The sequence below is a fragment of the Caloenas nicobarica genome, chromosome 22 (genome assembly GCF_036013445.1).
Source record: "Caloenas nicobarica isolate bCalNic1 chromosome 22, bCalNic1.hap1, whole genome shotgun sequence".
Lineage (NCBI taxonomy): Eukaryota > Metazoa > Chordata > Aves > Columbiformes > Columbidae > Caloenas > Caloenas nicobarica.
The window spans coordinates 2,484,447-2,504,503 of NC_088266.1; the positions used below are offsets into that span (position 1 = coordinate 2,484,447).

The following is a 20,057-nucleotide window of genomic DNA, read 5'->3' on the forward strand; positions in this document are numbered from 1 at the left end:
TGCGGATGGAAAGACCAGAGTATAACCATAACCATTCCAGCGGGTAGCACCGGCTGTCTGCAGGCACCTGTGCATCCGCTGCAGTTATGTCAGCGTATGCTTTAACCACCACCTGCCCTAGTATTGTCCTATCACCCTAAGCCAGATGCCTGTGGAAGTAGAAACCAGAGCTACGGACACAGTTTGCAAACAAATTTCACATGTTTCAAGATCCCGATTCCTCTAGATTAACTCACATTATTTCCCACCACAAAAAAAAAAAGCATTTTAAATAGTGAAGCTGTGATGAAACACAGAGCCAGCAAGGCAAGCAGCAGGAACCAAAGGAAAATTAGCCAGCAGGTTTATGCTGCATGGAGGAAGGGCTTTCCAGGGGTGTGTTGCACCTCAACCGTGAAGTGGCAGGTGACAGGAGACGTTGAAATCTGTGTTACCTTGTGGTTATGGTACGCTGAGCGGCTGGTGTGCAAGCTAGCCAAAAGGCTCTTGGTTTGCTGCTGGACGCTGGCAGGAGCTGGCATGGACAGCAGCATAGTAGCCAGTTCCTGAGCTGCCATCTTATTTTTCTCCTGCTCCAAAGAACAAACACAAAACATTCTTCAGTACATTTGCCATTAAGGTGATGCGTGAGTCTGATTTCTCGGCATACCTGCAGCTCCCTCCCCTCTTTACACTGTGCATGCAACGTTTCTCCCTTCCTTCAACGCTGTTTTGATAGCCTCCTCAATTTATTAGTTGACATTTAAGGAACATTTCACACGTCTACACAAGAAAAGTCATTCTGAGATTTACGGGCTTCTACACCCTGCTGTTTCTGTAAACGAGGTCACTCTACAGCACAAAAATCCCACCAGCAATAAATGCAAATGCCAATTGTCATTCTAAACTAGTTTCAAATGCTTTTCGCTAAGTCAACTTTCAGATCAGCGCTCTGAGCAAAACGGATGCGACTCTCTTCCGTATCAGGCCCCCAGGGCTGCAGGAGGTGCTGCTGATCTCGCCCCTCCTCCCCCAGCTCTAAAAGCTCCAGAATGTATTCAGAAAGTTACTTGCCTTCTCGTTGACTGGTCCTACAGCAAAGCAGCTTTCCAGCGCTTCTAAAGAACTCACTACTAGCCTGGAGGGAGAAAGGAAAGCAGGCTTGAGTACAGCAACCCTTCCCTCTCCTTAGCACTTTGCTTTATGCGGGCTACAGTCACGAGTAGCTCAGAGACAGCTAACGAATGCCAAATACAAAATCAAAGCATGATAAAACCTGCCACAGGCACCATGCATATCATTTCATTGTGTTACAGACCAGAGTTAAACCTGGCTCACGCTCACAGACAAACTTAGGACTGCTTTAATAATCCACAGCTGAAAGACAGGGGCTTTTCTCTCCCAAAGAGGATAAAACATTTCCTTACGCAGCCTGCAGCAGGGATAACTTGGATTGTCTTGACAGTACCAATTCACCATGCCCACAGACGTACATACGACTGCAGATCAAGGGTTCGTATGACACATGGGAAAAAGCGTAACCGACTTTTCTAAGGGAGCAAGATTCTACTCGCTTGCTATTTTCACACAGGTCGCTCTTTCCAATTTGGAGTTTCAGCACAAAATATTGCGGAGGAGAATTAGCTCGGAGCACTGGGTATGACCCAAGCAAGAGATGCTGAAGTCCAAGTGTTTGACAGTGGGAAGGCAGGCTAGTAAAATGCTTGCCGCCGAGGGAAAACCTTATTTATAACTCGCGGCAAAGTGCCGGACCTCCCCCAAATCTACCACTTCATGCCTTGTGGTAGAACTACCTGAAATGCCATCTGACACACCAGAAGGAGCAGTGCGAGAATATAGGAAAAAGGAGGGGAGGGAAAGCATTAAAGGGAGAAATAACAGCGTAGGGTTGGATACGAGGGAGAAGAAACAATTGTCTGGTCTGATGGAGATGAATAACATGACATTCCCCTACCCGCAGCCACCCTCCAGAAAGCCAGTAGGGGAAATAAGTGGGATAAAAAGACGCAAGGAGGGAACAAAGTGAAAAGAGGAGCCTGTCAAACAAGCAACAGTTGCGTTGTATACAGCAAAAATCTGCAAACCGCCTCATCTTTACATTTCGCTAAACCATCTGCCATGCAATGACCAGAATGTAAAGAAGCAAATGTCACTCGGAAAACAAACGAACAAAAAAAAAACCAGTCAACAAAAGCCACATCTTGTTCTGTCTCTCTGACACACACTCATTCGTGCAGAGAAAAGGATGGCATACTAACCGGTCCAGGGTGGTTAGGGACTCAGTTTCAGAACTTTGGGGGAGCAAAGAAAAAGGAAAAAAAAAATAATAATGTGTAAAGCTCACAGAAAATCTCCCTAGAACACATTCTAAGCAAAAGGCAAATTAAATGGGAAAATCAGGAAGCTGGATAGCGCTATATACAGTAAATCTAAGCACGCTTCTTTCTATCTGGGCAGCAGACACTTGCCTAATAGCAAAATAAATGCAGGAGACCCAGGCCACCTAGCGCAGAGAAGCCGAGTGCGTCGCTTAAAGCACCACTGAAGGTTAAATTTGAAGAACAGACACCAAACTTCGGGAAGGAAAACTGCCTCTCGCCTGCCGTTAGCTGCTCCTACTCAAGAGGCCCTTTATAAGGTAACCGTGCTGCATTCCGTAACACGTAAGCAAAAATAAAAAGAATAATTGATTCTGAGCTTTTACAATATAATCCCATGGCTTTGGCAAACCAGACAGCAAGTCTGCACAGAGAGGGACACCTTGTGGAGATGTCACAGCAGAGAAAGGGGAAAAAAGAGAAATTCAGCAGCACAGGAAAAAATCCTGTAACTCTTAGAGAAAACATTAAAGGATGGCCAAACGGGCCCTTGAGCAGGATGTAACGGCCACTTCACGCCCCGAACCGTTACCTGAGAATTTCACTAATACAAAATTAACCACCATTTATTCAGAGTCGAGCAGCGTATCCCTTAAAATGCTCATTTTTTTCTGTTTCCCTCCTACCCTTGCTAGCTTGCCAGCTTTTCTACTACCCTTACGGCACAGACTGTATGAGCTCGGGGTGGAGATTAAAAAAAAGTTCTCTTCTGCTACATATATGCTCAGCTCACCCTTACGGTTTGACTCTCAACAGGGATTTGGGTGGGGGGAACTACCACTTTCTCCTTTGTCCTTTTTAAGCCTGAGATCTACGGGCTGTAAAATAAGCTACTGGGAACCACTTGCCTAAAGCAGGTCACACAAACTCCTCCTTAAAACTGAACTTAAACCTCAGAGAGGCCTAAACTTTGTGAGCTCCGGAGAACAAAAAAGGGCCAGCTTGAAATGAGAAAATGTACCACGAAGGCAGAAATCTCTTTTAGCTCTTCAAGACTGCTGGAACAAATGAACTTAACAAAATGAAGCATGCACATGGATCTATCCATCTACTCTACCACGTAAATCAAGAGCAAGCACAAAGCCCTCGTTAGAGGATAATCACTAAATTTTCAGTTGTTCTGTATGGCTGTGAGAACAACTCTCTAACTCACGTAAGTTCAGAAAGGCACACAAGCGTGCCCAGGTCCACTCTAGAGCAACTACTCATTTTTGAGGAGAAATGGAAAAAAACCAGCAGAAATACCTCTCCAGGACAGTCCCGCTGGCCGCAGCAGGCGCAGCCGACTCCGTGTCCCCGGTGCCATTCCCTTGGTTGAGGTTTGGGGGACACACGTTGCTCACTGAAGCAGACGGGAAATCCTCAGGGGGCTCATCAGGCCACCCAAACTGTTCTTTGGTTTTTCCATAAATTTTTATGGAATCCACCATCGTGACTCCAGCAGGATCCACAGAAGCCCCAACTACAGCGATGAGAGAAATTTCTTAAAAACTAACAATTTTTTTTCTTTGGAATAAAAACAAGCACAGCTTTGTAAGGTCAGGATAATGATTACACTGCATCATTAATGTGCACCCACTCTGGCAGTTCCATCTGCTTTTCAAGACCAGCTTTCCTCCTTTGTTACCTCAACACAAAATGACTAAGCACATTCAACCACTGCAGCAAAAAAATGGGCCATAAATAAAATTATTAAATGTTCTGGTTCCACCCCTTGAACTGTTTCTGTAGTCAGGCCAAACAAACAGATTTTGGAGACCCTCCCTACTAAAGGTGAAGCACAGTAGCTTCAAACTACCCCAGAAAAACAGGTAAGTCAAAGCAAACAATTAACAAGGACTTACCAAAAATGGTTAGTTTTTTGTCAGCCTGCAAGGCTTCCTCGCGAGTGAAAGGGAAGTCAAACCAACGAGCCCTGGTCATGTTCAGCTGCATGGTGCGGCCAAAGATCTCCAGGTACGAGGGCGCTCTCTCGATGGCTTGTGTGCCAATCTGGATCCGCATGCCTGTCATCACCATGGTGCTGTTATTGTTCGTCACTTCGATGGTGAAACCCCCAGGCTGCAGAAGGCAAATCACAGCTCAGAAAGGTGAAGTCAAAAATTCACCACTATGCTAAGAATCTGATGTCTGCAAAGAGGTGTTTCCACTGTTTATCTAACAGTATCACGGGATTTGTACAGGGTCATTTGAACACTGAAGACTTGTAAAGAAAAGGTAAGCTGTCAATTTGGACAACAACTTTACCCAGAAGCCCAACAAAATCCCCAAAGCCTCATTTACCTTTGTGTTGGCCACATACATGCCAGTGGAATTGAGCCGGTGCTTTATCTGCTGAATGTTGTAAACCTGGAGCAGGTCGTTGCCTCCAAACTCCACGTCTGTGAGTTGCTGGTTGTGTTCAAAGAAGTCAATAGGGAAGTTCACTTGGCTGGATGTGCGAGTTGCTAAAAACGGAAGAGAGATGGTTTTGACCAAATACGTTCTAAACAGGCAAAGCTATGGGGAAAAAAAGCTGCAGAATGAGCTTGCCTCCTTTGGAAATGCCCATGTGAACCAAACAGCTACATATTTTTAGGTAATATTCTGGAATATCATGAAAAATTTCTATGGAAACATTTTACCCAGACTTAGCCAGTACTAAGCCCTGAGGTTAACCAGTAATTGCCAAAAGTGAACATCTTAAGTATCTACACAATGCCGATCAATCTTTGCACCCGCGTTTGCCACTGCTACCCTACACACGATACGTCTGAGGATTTCCTTACTGATAGCAGCTGCCTTGCGCTTGCGAACGGGCTTCATGATGCTGATGACGCTGCTGGGCTGAAGAGAGGGCTGGAGCCAGTAGGACGTATTCTCTACGTTGGCCATGTAGATCCTCAGGCTGCCGTCTTCGCACAGGAGGATCATAGTGGTCCTCTGCTGCTCGTTGCAGGCTGTGTGACGGATGGCCACCATGTCCTGAATCTGCAAAAGCAAGCACTGCAGGTTAAGGAAAGGACCTGGCAACTGCTGCTCTCTTTGTATTAAAAAAGCTGGAGATCTTGCTGATGGAACAAAGGGCCAAAAAACAGAGAAAATTATGACTAACCTTTGCTTTGGCTGGCAAGGTCTTAATCTCCTGGATGAGAAAGGTGTCCGGCTTGACCATCACCACCAGCGGGACACCTGTGGTTTGTTGAACACAGCACACCAGGCCAGGGTGGTTCATCACCTCGGACCACTGGCATAGCGCCGGTGAAGTCTTACTCCCACCATTTGAACTGCAAGAGATGAAGGGCAGAATGACATGAATTTAAGCAGCAACACCACCATTCAAATCAGTTAAAGCTTTGTCCTCAGCAGGAATTCAAAGCACTTGCATTAATGAACAGTGAGGAACACTGGTGCCTGGTTTATAGGCAAGAAACCTGAGAGTCACTTGAGTGATCTCCACCCTAAAAACTTGAGGAAAGACACTTGTTTAGTAACACTTCATGCCCAAAACCAAGGGCGTAATTTTAAAATAGCTTTGAGCTATCTTTTTATCTGAACAGATGCACAGTTCCGTGTTTCAACTCACCCAGCGGCACTAAGCAAAAGCCAATGTGGGAGAATCTGTGTGATTCCACTCAGTGGAAAAAAAAAAAAAGCTGCAAAAAGGCTAAACCAAACTCAACTGGGACTGGGGAGCTCTTGGATTCCAACCCTTCTCCAGAGCCTACTCACGACAGTGGCTTTGTGTCACACTAGTGAAGAGTCTGCGGCCTAAATGCCCAGCTCTGCTTGTCAGAACAGATGACAGATTTTTTTTCTTGCCACATTCGTAGCATAAGAGCTCAGTTTCCCTCAAGGGAGCCTGAGAATAAGGCTGAATATGCACAATACACAAGGTCCACTGCAGTACTGGTGCCGAAAGGAAACAAAGGCTGCCTGCTCCACAGCCTCCGTGAGGGTGGGTAATCCCATCGGTTCCAGCTGCTGCACCAGGAGCAGCTCTGCATTGTGCAGTAAGACTGCTCTGAAGGCACCTTTCTGCTGGGAAATGCTAGTGGGAATCAAAAAAGGCACGTGCACCCCGCTGCCGAAACAGCCAGCTTTGCTTTTAAAATCGTTCTACAATTGGGACAGAAGCACAATGACAAGTAGCAAGAAATCGTCAGTCAAAAAGGGGATCTTCACCACAAGCTTTGGCCATGCCAAGCTGGGATGTTAAGAATAATCAGTAATATTTATTAATAATACAGAGAAATGAAAACTTCAGGGGAGTCTTCCACCTGAGCCTCACCTTTTTATGTTAATTGGGAATAGTCGCTGCACTTCCAGATTGGCCCGGCTGATGGTGGCTGCAAAGGATTTGCCTTGACAGTAACTGAAGAACAACATCTGCAGCACATGGGAGTAATACACTGACACCCCACCTCCTGCCACCTGGCCATTACTGTCCTGGGGGGTTGGAGAGAAAAAACAAATGACATTTAAGATAAACAAACATCTCCCAAAACACCCTGTCAGGCTTTTAAATTTCTCCTGATGGAATTATTCCGAAAGCCTCTCCCCTGCCTCCTCCGCGTCAGTGAGGGAACGCAGCCTTAAGTGACAATTTTCTAAGCTCAACTCCTTGGTGAACTCAGATACTTCAAAGGCTTTTGCAGGGGATGCTGAGGCTGCAGCCCCGTAGGCTGTTGGTGGAGCCCTCAGCTACCGCATCCGTGTGCGTGAACGCTGTATGAATCTCACACGGAGCACTCCCCATGTTCCCAGCTCATAAAAGAGCTTTCCTGCGGGCCGCCTTCTCATCTATTCCTCTGTTTTGGAGCAGGTTGGGGTAAAAAACACCAAGTAAAATGCAGACAGATTTTAAAAGTCACCTCCAAGACTACAGAGCTGCTGTTGACCAGATATCAAGGCTCACTCCACCTCTGTGGCCCCAGCAAAGGTCAGTAAATTAATCTTTTTTGGTTAGTGCACCTTTGGAGCACCCTGTTCTGAGAACAGCACTGCTCGGAAGGCATCTCCCTGCTGGGAAATCCTGCTGGGCATGACTTCAGAGCCAGCCACAGAAAACAGATTCCATTTTCTAGATGAAAGGATCAAGGGGTTTAATTTTCACCCCGCCCCATTTTCACTGCAAGGATATTTCTCTCTTTAGAGGAATGGCGAGCTGATTCATCTAGATCAGGGGGCTTAAAAGGGAAAAATAAGAAAAAAAAAATAAAAATGGAAAAAAGGAAACTTCTGCCTTCAAATGTAAGACACAAAAGCCGCTGCAGCCCACACTACACGAAAGAAAAGTCAGCAGTACCTTCAAGTCCTCATGATTGACTTCAAGCACGTTGGTGACGTAGAACGGCCCGTGCTGGGCGCTGCTCGCCTCTTCCATGAGCTGCGTGTAGATGTAGCCAGCGGAGGACATGATCACGATGATGTTCTTCCCCTCCTCGTTGAAAAGGAAAGTGACATCCCTGATTTTGGAACTTGGCAGAAGGAAATAGAAAGTTGGGCTCAAGGCATCTACAGAGAGATCGTAGATCTGTGGGAAGAATGAAGGAAATTAACTACTGCGATGGAAATCAGTGCAAATGGACAAGAGTTGAGACAAGGAATTAGATGTTATAGTTCATTTTTTTTCTCTCCGAGTTTCTTTGGTTTTTCTGTTTCTTATGGCAACAGTACACAAACACCACAAATTTATATTTCCGATTTATTTCTAACTAGGAATATTATCATATTCTTCTGCATGCATCTCCGCAAAGGTCCAGGCTCTAATATCTGAAAGAAGACTGATCGCCAACAGCTCGCGAGCAAGCTCACCTTCACAAAGTCTGCAGTCACTATAGCGAGCTCTGTTTGGGATCCTGGCAGCCACACAGCTTTAATGATGAAATTACCAGTGGCTAATTGGGGATGCAGGACCAAATGATCAGAGACTGATCCAGAGCTGCTGAACGTCAACACGTGGCAGTCCTGAAGTAATGAGGAAAAACAAAAAAAAGTGTAAAATATTAGAACAAAATGTTGTTTATAAACATTTCAAGCCAAGAAGTGAGTTAAAAACCAGCATTTCTCTCAGTGCCAATAGTGATTCATAGAGGAAGAACCTAAATTCCTGCATTGTAGATGAACGACATGAGAGTTTGTAAATAAAATCCCAAACCCAAGCCAAACCCACATAGAGTCCAACTGGTTTTTAGTGAAATAATAGATTTGTAGATTCTGCACTGTGAAAGCTGAATCTAAATTTGGGAGAACGTTAAAAAGACGAGTCATTGCTACAAAACACTAGTTTTTACAGACTAATTCTAACACACTAAGTTTCACATGACTAAACCCTGACTCCTGCCTTAAAGTAAAATTGGCCTAAATACACTACGAACTATTCTGAGGCACAAGCCCATTTATCATATTAATCACACAGGCCCTGCTTCTTTTACTTCATGTATCTAGTAGGCAAGTGATTCACGAGCTAGAACTGGCAACAGAACTTTGGCACCAGCTCCTCGGGGCAAGAAACACAGCGGCGTTTGAGTCGAGGTTTCCAGCTGCCTGGAGACGGGTTTGCGAGGCGCGTACCTTCAGCCCACACACGGCCAGGTAGTCCTCCTTGCAGGGATTGCCGGTCAGGCTCAGCACCGTGAACGGAACGGGCGCAGACGCCAGGCGAGTTAGGGTCAGTTTTCTTTTGCTGGAATCGGCTTGTTTCAGCAAGGCTGAGAGCTGAAGGACTGTAATCTGCAGGACAAAATCAGCTTAGTTACCCAACTTTACAACTGAGGGGACAAAGGCATTTCCATTTCAGCTCTATGACCTGAAGTTTTCACTGTTTCTGCTGCAAGAACTCTTTTCTCTGAAGAACGAGAGGTTTTTCTAAGCTGTGCAATACTTTACAGAAGATCCAAACCTCAGGACAGGCAGAACAAATCATATTCTCCTTGTTTTTCAGTGCTCTAAGGCTGTTTCATTTTACTTTACGTTCCAGTTTTTGCTACGGAGCCAGAAAACTCACCTTGCCCTTCTCGTGACTGACAGCCAGGTGCTGCCGGCGGCCGTGCGGGGATGACAGGACACACATCGCCACCCGCCTCAGCACATGAGCGCTGATCAGCTGCCGGATCGTCTGGCCCTGGTCACCGCTGTAGTTCATGCGGACGTTCTCAAAAGCACCTTCTTGAGAGCCAAGAGTTGGGACCTGAGTCATCAGGAAAAGACGACAAAAGTCTACCACTGAAATTTTTCTGTTTAGAAGTGATCACGCCCACCCGTAATCGAATCCTGAGTGTCGTACCATCAATTGATCCGTCATTTCCACTGACTTGTCCAAAGTGTGCAGCTCATGGAGAGCTTGCTGTGCACGGCTGCTGCTCCCCATGGCTGAGGCTTGCTGGAAGTTGATCTGAATCGCATCCATCAGGAAATTCAGCATCTCCAGCACCAAAGGTGCAAAGGAGAAGTTGGCCTGCAAGAAACAGATACAGCGAGTGAAGCACAGGAAGTTCCTGTCGGGATTCCTCACAAGACCTGCGTGTCAACTGGTTTTTCTAGCTCGATACCACTTTCACAATCCCTCTTATGATAAAGAGTATACAAATCAAGCAACCTGGCTGATAACCAACACAGTCTGGCCAAGATCCTCAGCATAACCCACGTGCCTTTTAACTGCTAGCTGATAATGATACCTGGGACTGCAATTCCTCTCGGCAGCCCTCAACATTTCTACACAGGCTGCTCTTCTTGGGTTTTTCTTCATCAGGGCCCTTCCCCTCACTGATGGTGACCTTGGCTTTCTCCGCAGGAGAGGTGCTCGCGTGCCGAATGACACTCTCGGGCACTCGGGGCTCGCTCTGGAAGGCGGATTCTTTCATGGTAGAGCTCATACCACTGCTGGGAGTTCTCTTCACCAAAGCCTGGAACAACATAAAAATGCTAAAAGCCCAAACCAAACTCAATTTTACCACTGACGAAATGAATACAGGTTGTAATAGCAGCAAGATTAGTGTAATTTTAAAGAAAACAGAGTGCAATTCTCATAAAATGTGATTTTAAAGAAATACAGTAACAGTATACTGTACACCACTTTCCACCCAAGTATTAGAAAAACTTTCATATTTAAGATGAAGCTAATTTGCCAGTTCTGTAAAGGTGGGTGGAACCCCAGGAGTCACTAGGACAGAGATTTGCCAATGCACTTATTTAGTGCAAAAAACGTAAATTATCACGACGTAACTTACTGCAGAAAAGAAACCTCTGCAAAAGACTTTAAAAACTCAAGAAATCACAGCTGGTATGTTGACATGAAGACACTTTACCAGGCAACTGCCGTCTTCCTTGGCTCCACAGTCACAGAAGAACGATCCGTATTTGGCATATGAGATCTCATGATCCTTGTGACAAACTTTCGCACAAACTGTGCAAACACCAACCCCATCAACCATCTTGCAAGTGTGACAGTGATACCTGCACAAAATAAGAAGATGAGATATAAAATACAGGGCCTCAGGAAGGCCCAGAGGCCGCATCTTTTTCCTTCTCAACGGCCAGAAATATCAGGCTGAAACTTGGAACACATGTTTGAGATTCTTACCAATGTTGATTCATGAATTCTTTCTGTGTGATGGTGAAGGTACAGAGTTTATTACAGAGGGAATCTTCATCCTGTCAAGAAGAAATTTGTTTTGGAAAGGTGTTATCGCTACAGTAAAGGCACACGGCACAGAACACATTCCTCAGACATGAAATGCATGTTTTAAGAATAGCAAGTTTTAGCAGCACCTAGCTAAAGAAGGCAGCTGGTATCAAACCACATGGTGACATTTTATAGCAACTCAAAGGAGTGAATCAAGAAAAAGAAAACAGTAATAAATATACCGGGATGACAAATTTTAAAGAATGCATTAATAATGGGTTTTTTCCTTCACCTAACAGCACTTAAAAACCTAATATAAGTTACTTGTTGATATAAAACCTAGTCATTTCACAAACAAGCCAGTAGGAACAAACTCATCTTACTCCATTTCTTTTTGTTTTCTGAAAAAAACCAAAAACCAAAAAACTTTCAACTTTCGTTGACATCACAAAGTCAAAAAATGTACGCCAGGATGACAGACATCCTATTCCAGATCTGACAACTAGGGTTCTACACTCGGCCTCACATTAGGAATAAACAACAATAAGAACAAAATCTTAATTTAGAACCTGAGTAATTTTGAGTTGGAAGCTGCGAAGTAAATCTACATCTCATTTGCAACATTAACTGTGACTATTGCCTACCGAATCTTCAGCCTGTGAGTCCTCCTCCTCCACTGCCAGCTCTTCCACCCAGTCTGAATCTACCTCGATCGCCCGTTCCTCTCCATCAACAGAAAGGTGACTCGGTCCTTGGCCACCGGTCTGGCTCAGCGCGTTAGTGACATCGGCCAGGTAAGAGACAATATGGCACGTGCACTCCAGGATAGTCACATGCTGTAATGTAGAGACGAATGAAAACAAGAGGCAATACTTAGATCCCATAATAGCTGCTGCAAAGCAAGAAAATATAACAGCCCCTTGACCAAATTGCTTTAAAACTCCCACATTTTTGCAAGTTAAGCAACAGTCACACGTCTCACCTTCCCTTGCATGACGTTTGCGTTCATTTTTTCTACCACGTTCTTTTGAGACAGGTACTTCTTGCTGTAGCACAGAACAGTGGAGAAGATCATTACAACAAACAGTCTTCAGTATAAACTTAATTCTCACCAACAGCTTCAAGCATTCAGTTAGCTTTAGATTAGCAACAGGAAACTTATAAATACAGTAATTAAACCATCAAGAGTGGAAGACAATGAAAACATATGGTTGTTTTAAGTGGGGGGACACATATCAGCCTCTCTCAGACACTCTATATTCCAAACAACAAACTGACAAATAAGCGTGTATCAGTAAACACAAACTTCTGTCCCCAGATTACCAGGAACAAAACAAACAACAGTCTAAGCGATGCAAATGAACAAAGATTAGCATACGGTTTGCTCTTACCATCTGCCGAGCCAATCGACAGCAGCCCCATGAAGCTGGAGGTGTCCCGCACCCTGTCCTGCACTGGCCAAAGTCGCCATCACGACCATCAGCTCAGGAAAGCCTGTGCCATCACCATTGGCCAACATTTCCGTGGCCATCGGGATCAGGGTGCTCAGCAGAACGGTGCACACGCCTTCTCCGACTTGGCTAATAATCAAAAAGAAGGAAGTTTCAGACGTGGCATGTCACCCGCTGAAATACAGCGAAGCCCCAAAGCGCAAGAGCACTGACACGGCAATGCTGCCGTGCCCATCACTTCATCTGAGCTGAAGAAGACAAGAAGCCACCAGCAACTCACCAGTAATTTGCACATTTAGAGAACAAAAGGAATGAACAGCAGACAAAAGAAATGACAACCGCTGTACTTTACCTGTTCTCCCGAACGATGTAAGTTGTCAAGAGTTGCAGCAGTTGCCTGTTCTCTTGCACGATGTCCAGCTGATCTGAATCTTTGGGTGGGGACATGGTCATCCTGGTCAACCAGGCCTGCAGCCGGACAGGCTCCACGCAGGCCAGCTGAGCCAAAGAGCCGCAAAGTCGCAGCAGGCTGGGGTTGGGACTCTTCTCAGCTGGTGGAGAAAACCACTAGTGAGTGCCAGATGCTACAATGAATGTGGTTGGAGATGGTTTTCCATTAAAAGCGTGAAGTTGTCACTCCACTTCCTCTTATAGCTTTTCTTTCAAGCATCTTCATATCACAGTCTAATACCAGAACAGTATAAAACGTGGGCAAAGGCAGGACAGAAAAGATTCAACAACAACTTACTCAGCTGGAAGAGCTTGGTGAAGAATTTCAGCACCCTGTTACAGAACTTTGCTGAGAGGTTTTCGTTGGCTGTCGCCATCATGATCTGGACCAGTTCTCCACTACATGGAGGAGAAAAATTAAAGTCAGCTTTGTAAAAGACAAACCCATTCCTTTTTTTCACTCGCAGTTTTATCTGCCCTCACGTCTCAGATTGGCAATAGTTTGTATTAACATTGCTCAGCAGCCAAGCCATCGAAACTGGTTTCAAACAGCAAACTCTGAGCTCAGACTAAAACGCGTAACTCTTGTGAGCTCTGGAGTAGCTCCACAGTAGTATTCTCCACGTGTCGAGTCACAAAAGGGCCTGTACTGGCTTCCAAACCAAAATTGAGGATTTTCTTGCCCTTTTTTCCCTTCCATGTTAACAAAGTACAGCCACCAGACTGCTTCAATTTTGAACTGTTGAACAAATAAAGAGCAAAACCAGACAATGGTCAGCTTTCTAACAAAGAAAAAAACTTTCCTCCAGTTCACCCTCACAGCTCTTTGGGATATTGTTGTTGCCTTATGCTGTTTCCATCACAATTTATCTTCATAATTCTAAGCCAGGCCAACACCTCACCTCCACCCTTAAAATTATCAACCTATTGCCCCAATGAAGTACTGAGAGAACTTGGGATTTTGCAACTGCCTTGCAGACCAGTGTCTCTCTGAAACCTCCTTATAATGCTTTGACAAAACAATCATCTTGCAAGATTCCCCACTATGAGGACTGGTATTAACGTCACTTAGGTGTTGACGGTGACAAGCTAAGAGAAAAAGGAAGCGAAATGAGGTTGACTTCACCTTTCTGAGAAGAATTCCTCCATGGCTTTGCGGGCCTGGCTGCTCTCCAGCTGCTTCTCCAGATGTTGCAAACACTCCTCCAAGATGGACTCATCCAGGCCACTGAGCATCAAAAGATGTGTATTAAAAAACAACGTATGAGAAGAATTTCAACAATTCCAAGAGCCAAGAAGTGATCGGTTTTCCTCATACAATTGTAATCAACCTTCCACTAGCTGAGAGAGCAGCTCTCCTTCCAAGAGACAGGTGAAAAATAACTGACGAATAAAAACACACGAACACCAACAAATCCAACAAGTATTCAGAAAAATAGTGGCACGTGTTGCTGCAGGCAAGTTACACGCAGTCAGAAATCAAAAATAATCTAGACCTTTTGGATTTGTCACATTACAAATTCCTCTAAGCGGCTGCTCTTTTCACACTTCAAGTCTCTTCTAGTGCTAGTCCTTCCCATTCTCTACTGTGCTCATCCCCGCTCCACAACCCACCCTGCAAGTCAAATCCAATTACGTTTCCATTCTCTCCCAGAAGGCGCAGTAGATCTCCCTCTGTGTACCTTCCACCCGGAGAGGACCAGTGTTAAAAAGATGCAAGATCATCATGCTTAACGGTTTTATGTTTCAGAGGGGTAGAATCTACATCTGTGCATCAAGCTTATTCTCTCTCTACACACAGAGAGGAAGCGGTGGGAAGCACAAATGTGGCTCGTTTCCTATGATAAAGCAGGGATTAGCCATCCTTATAAACAGCAAGAACAAAGGAATATAAAGCGAGTTAGGCTGGCATCTTCGGCTTTGATTTTGTACTTGTATTTACATGATTTTCTATTTGCTTAAATAAAAAAACTGTCCAGATATATACATGCTCTATCCAGAGTCACAAGAGATGATTAAAATCCACACTGCCTGAATGGCAGTGCTGAAAACTCTGGTAACATGAATAAAATATACTGTATTTTCAGCCTACAAGTACAGAAGTCTTCAACAGCTAAAAATAAGATGATTTTTCACTTTTCTGTTGTGCTGTTGAAGAACCGATACTGATGTTTAAACATACTGTAGTAATTCTTTGTGTATAGGTTTTTTGGAAGAAAGAAGTCCGAGCCACACAGTGCGTTACCTGTTTGGATCAGAGTGATGGGCCAGTATGTTATAGCATCCTGTGATCAGCTTCTCGTAAACACGCGCCAGGAATTCATCTGATTCTGCAGGGCCCAAGATCCTCTCTAGGGAGTTGCTGCTTATCTCTGCCACGCTCTCTGTGCTGGTCTCCAAAAGGAGGGGCAACAGGGAATGAATCACCTGTGGTGGGTTCAAATCATCTGACCAGCTGGAAAAGAAAAGAAGTTAATCCTCTGTACGATCTATCAGAGAACATGCTCACTGGATCAATCAGAAGTCACACAAGTAAGGCACAAGTCTGGGTGAAGTCTGTGATAAAAACCCTTTTCAGAAAGCCAGGATAAAGACACTGACTCAGGCATTTTTCCTCTCAGAAAAGTCATTCTCATTTGGAAAACTCTCCACGCGTTACCTTTGCATATATACAGCTACATATTCCTAGACAGTCACGCCATCACATAATATGGCTTTTGGACTTGTCTGCAGTATCCAAAACTATTTCTTTGTTTCAGAATCTCTTAACAGTAAGTCCTTGGAAAAAAAATTCTTTCCTTTTGCTTTTTCCTTGTGCTTTAATAACATCACACAACTAAATGATAAAAAACCATAAATGAAGTAATTAGATCCATATGGTCTCAGTTTATATCCCAGTTTCTTCAAGTCCCTATTTGACCAAAAGGACTAACGTTTTCTCTCAGGGACTCTGACTTTTAAAGACAGCAGATCAAGACAGGAAGGTGATTTTTCATTAATTTAGAAGTGTACACTGTAAGTAACTCTGTTAAAGGCTGAGTTCAAAATACAGATCCAGTTCACGTGTTGCACCCAAGCAGTCTGATGAAGACTGAAAAGCAAACGAGTTAATTCCCCGTATGATGTGTCAGAGAACACCCTTATTGAAGAAATCAGAAGTTGCACAACTCTGGATGGCAGTCCAGGAGAGCAGACAGATTTATACAGCAAGAATGTACCATAAACCCCACCACTTACACAATGAGATCCCCGGTGAGTCTGACCAGGGAGAGCAGGGTGTGCTTAAGGGAAGCTGCAAGGGGTAAACTTTGGCTGCAGAGGGTACCCAGGTGGGCGGCCTGAACCGCGCTGATGTAGCTTTCTGCAGGGATCGTATCATTCGCAAAGGCGTTGCGCTAAGGATTGAGAGAAAAACACAAAAATCAGAAGAATTTGAAAGAAAGACACACTGCCTGCCATGCACAGCAACTGACAGTCCCACCAGATCAATCCACGAGGCTGGACTCACCCACGAGCCAATGTTCGGAAACTCATTTGTGTGAATGTTGTTCCATGATTCACATAAAGTTTGCACAGCTGATGGCAAGTTCTGAACAAGCGCCGGACCTGCGATTAATGAGGAATCATAAGTCACTGAATAATTTCATAGGTCCTATTGAAAACGAGAATGCTTCGCCAACACTGTTTAAAACTAGATCATTAGATTAAGACACAACTGTAGCTATGCTGAGCTGTAATTCTACTGAGGGCTAGTTTCAAATTTTTCTACAAGTCAAAATTATCATTAAGTTTGCAAGGGCTTCCCAGCTTCTTTATTAAAGCAACAGAAGACATGGCAAAAATACTAATTCACTGCAGTCTTCACCAGATCAACATTTCATAATGCCCCTTACTACGTCATGCCACTGGAATAGGAACATGGTTCCAAAAGCATTTCAATAAGCTGGATAAGCCCAGAAGATTGCTGATTTTTCAAGGTTTGCCCAACTTTTTTCAGTTGGGACACCAAGAGGGAAAGATTTCCCGGTCTGCTGCTGACAACTCACTCATTTGAACAAAATGCTCCAGAACACATCAGCCAGCATACAGCTCACCTAGAGTATTAATAATATTAATAATACTACTAATAATAATAATACTCACCTAGAGTATTAGACTTGCAACGGCTGGATCCAATGGCCAGGACAGCAGCATAACCTCGTAGCTTCTCTTCAGAGGGTTTGTTTTCAGCAGAGCCCTCTTCAGAGAGGCTCCGTAGTAAGTAAGATCTGCATTCGGGATGGAAAGGATTTATTTCAGGAAACAGATTTGCATTTCAGAACTAAATGTGTCAATATAGTGACAGATAAGAAAGCAAACTTCTGAAGTTCTGCCACATAGTTCGTGTTATACCACTAAGGGAGTTCTGGGCTTTTATCTCCTCTAAGCTACTTACCAGGAAAAGCACCCACTCAAAAGAAAACACTGATATACTTTTGCTTTTTTCTACATAGGTTCTAATGAGAGTTTAGGAGACTTCAAACTCTTAATGTAAGAATTAAACCCTCTCTCTTTCTTGATGGTCTGACAGCCTCAATATTATCTCAGTGAAATAACCTTAAGTGTCCCTGTCCTAGAGAGCAGTAAGAGGAGGTTTTGCAAGCAAGACTTGAAAAATCAGACGAGGAGGCCACTTAGAAACAACCACCTCACATACATGGCTTGAGAAGCTACTTTTTATTCTTCTTCTAAAACAACAGACACTCTGGAGGACATACATTAGAATAATTCTACTGGACAATGAAAATAAGCCACCTACCTCTAAGAAAGCAAGAAACAAAATGCAAAGAAAGCCCTAAACACATAAAAAATTGTATTCCCACTAGCGATCCTAAGGACTGTACCTGGTGAATGTAGCATAAGTGTCTATTAGCTGCAGCGTAGCAGGCAGGAGGTTTTTGGTTATCTCTGAAGACTTGTGTGGATCAGTTTCTGCAGCTAGCTTGGAAAAGTGCTCATCGAGAGAAACCTGGATCTTGGAAATTGCAGCATCAAGGGTGTAAATGGATTGTAAACTGGGAACTTCGTGTAGCTGGAGAATAGTTGTGCAATCAACACCACAGAAAGAAGATATCTGAAAAAGCAAAGGGATGGAACAGTAAGTGCAAGTCCTTCCACACAAACAGAAGCTCCATCTGCGCAATTATATTCACACCGGCTCACCTGTCGAGCAAAGTATTCCTCTGCTATTTCCACATCGTACTTCACCGAGCTGCACTTGCTGGAGGCCAATTCAATGAGAGAAGCAGCATGGTCAGCTTTCATGCCCTGCTTCGTAAGGTGATCCTACGGATGCCAAAAAAAGACCCGCCACACTTAAAAAGTGCTCTATAATTAACCACTCTGCCAATTACCAGGTTAGAACACTTTAGAAAACACGGACACAAGTTCCCATTTCTCACCGCCATGCCCACGTAACAAATCCCACATGCAGCCAGCACGGAAGAACGAGAGACTGGCGTTCTTGCCATCAACAACATTACAAAACAGCCCGATAAAGATGAGGCTGTACCTTGATCCATGTGACATAAGACGCGATTCGCAGACGGGACGACCAGCGCAACGTGTGTAAAATATCACATTCACCCATCTCGGGTGTGTTCGTAGCCAATTGATTCATGTAGTTTTTGGATGGAGGCAAAATCCCTAATATCCGCCACAGTATCAAGAAGTAGTACTGAAGTGCACAGGCTTCCTGAACAAAAGTACAGTTGGACAAATTAATAAAGAAAGATTGCAGTGTCAATCATTACAGCTACTGAAATTATCTCATCAGGGATTCATGTAGATGTGCCAAATGAGATGAACTCATACTGGACTGAGTTTCTGTCATATTACACAACGAATTATGCAACAAAGATGAGTGAGAAAAGAAAAAGGAAAGATTACACAGATTGTTTTCGTCTTCATCGTGTTCTAGTCAGACCTCCTGGAATTACCAGGGACGCACAGCAAGTCTAAAACATGTTATGAATTAAAAACTCATATGAGATGTGAAACGCTACCATTAGCCATGGGATTTTAAGTTCCCCATTCCTCCAACCGCTGTCAAGAATACTTTGCTCGAAAATATTTAGTTCGAAAACTTGTTATTCCTCAACACAGCCAACATGACAGCAACACAGCCTTACCAGTGCAGTGACATTTTTGTTCTCCTTCCTCCTGAGTGTGTCAAACTGTGACCCAGCCGCAAGCAGTGAAGTCAGGGCCGTGTAAAGCTCATCATACTTCATAGTCCTAGAGAACAGGACCTCGCAAACCTGCAAGAGATGATAAGTCAGGATGGGTGCGTTGCAAATTGCACAGCTCTGCATTTATATATAGCCGAGGTCTTCTTGTAAATACTCAGAATACCCACAGATCAAAACCATGCAAAATGAAACTTTTGCTCTAACTGCTTCATCAAGTCTTGTCTACTTTCCCAGGCACTTGTCAAATGAACTTGTCCCTCAAGGCTTATGGAAATGTCTTTCAAACAGAAATTCTCGTACCGCACTATCGAGACGGTTCAGGTCATCTTCAGAAGCTTCTAGAGACAGGATGCAGTAGAATCTGGGCTGTGGAGCTGCATCTGGAGCATAAGGACAGAAAATAATGTTCAAAGTGACAGTTTTAATTAGCCATTATTGTGTGATCCTCTCTCCTCCATCCCCACAAGCTTTCACATTTGAAGACTAATGCCAGATTCTACTAAGCTCTCTCCATGACACATTATACGTACTTTTAACCTATGGTACACACAGCCAAGGTTTTCCTACTCATACAAACCTCGCATAATAAATACACACTTATTTTGAATTATTTGTAGCATACACCTAGCCAAAAATAATTTTGTTTCATTAAACTTTCTTTGCATTATGTGCATTTTTATCTATTGTATCTATGCCCATTAAAAGTAGAAAAAGCCACACACACACCACAGCACAGAAAGGGCTCTTCTTTATTTGTAAAAGCAAGTCTTGGAATATAAAATTCCTACTGTTTTCTTTCTTACCTGATGAACAGTGTTTGGTCCAGTTTTCTTCTACTTCTTTAAACCCATGATAGAGTGGGACGGACATTCGTCTGCTGCTGTCCTGGGATCCGCTCACCCAGCCAAGGGGTGGGGTCAGCAAATTATATTGCACCTAAATT

General features: G+C 44.0%; 1 protein-coding gene across 6 annotated transcripts in view; it reads right to left on the reverse strand.

Moving 5' to 3' along the window:
• UBR4 (ubiquitin protein ligase E3 component n-recognin 4) overlaps positions 1–20,057 on the reverse strand; it is a 74,375-nt gene that overhangs the window by 40,788 nt on the left and 13,530 nt on the right. For 4 of the 6 annotated variants that reach the window (XM_065650065.1, XM_065650063.1, XM_065650062.1 and 1 more), the window contains exons 20-52: positions 19,918–20,050; positions 19,415–19,494; positions 19,055–19,183; positions 18,436–18,618; positions 18,087–18,209; positions 17,768–17,997; positions 17,028–17,152; positions 16,393–16,490; positions 16,122–16,279; positions 15,130–15,339; positions 14,011–14,112; positions 13,183–13,283; positions 12,787–12,985; positions 12,375–12,563; positions 11,966–12,029; positions 11,628–11,819; positions 10,942–11,012; positions 10,667–10,814; positions 10,037–10,264; positions 9,646–9,816; positions 9,367–9,549; positions 8,934–9,092; positions 8,175–8,327; positions 7,666–7,893; positions 6,649–6,806; positions 5,473–5,644; positions 5,147–5,348; positions 4,662–4,825; positions 4,223–4,439; positions 3,624–3,840; positions 2,259–2,291; positions 1,054–1,117; positions 435–569 (exon numbers count right to left, since the gene is read on the reverse strand). In XM_065650065.1, the coding sequence (XP_065506137.1) occupies positions 435–569; positions 1,054–1,117; positions 2,259–2,291; positions 3,624–3,840; positions 4,223–4,439; positions 4,662–4,825; positions 5,147–5,348; positions 5,473–5,644; positions 6,649–6,806; positions 7,666–7,893; positions 8,175–8,327; positions 8,934–9,092; positions 9,367–9,549; positions 9,646–9,816; positions 10,037–10,264; positions 10,667–10,814; positions 10,942–11,012; positions 11,628–11,819; positions 11,966–12,029; positions 12,375–12,563; positions 12,787–12,985; positions 13,183–13,283; positions 14,011–14,112; positions 15,130–15,339; positions 16,122–16,279; positions 16,393–16,490; positions 17,028–17,152; positions 17,768–17,997; positions 18,087–18,209; positions 18,436–18,618; positions 19,055–19,183; positions 19,415–19,494; positions 19,918–20,050 (5,019 nt within the window). The remainder of the gene's footprint in view (positions 1–434; positions 570–1,053; positions 1,118–2,258; positions 2,292–3,623; positions 3,841–4,222; positions 4,440–4,661; positions 4,826–5,146; positions 5,349–5,472; positions 5,645–6,648; positions 6,807–7,665; positions 7,894–8,174; positions 8,328–8,933; positions 9,093–9,366; positions 9,550–9,645; positions 9,817–10,036; positions 10,265–10,666; positions 10,815–10,941; positions 11,013–11,627; positions 11,820–11,965; positions 12,030–12,374; positions 12,564–12,786; positions 12,986–13,182; positions 13,284–14,010; positions 14,113–15,129; positions 15,340–16,121; positions 16,280–16,392; positions 16,491–17,027; positions 17,153–17,767; positions 17,998–18,086; positions 18,210–18,435; positions 18,619–19,054; positions 19,184–19,414; positions 19,495–19,917; positions 20,051–20,057) is intronic. The other 2 variants (XM_065650067.1, XM_065650066.1) reach the window with 1 other exon arrangement.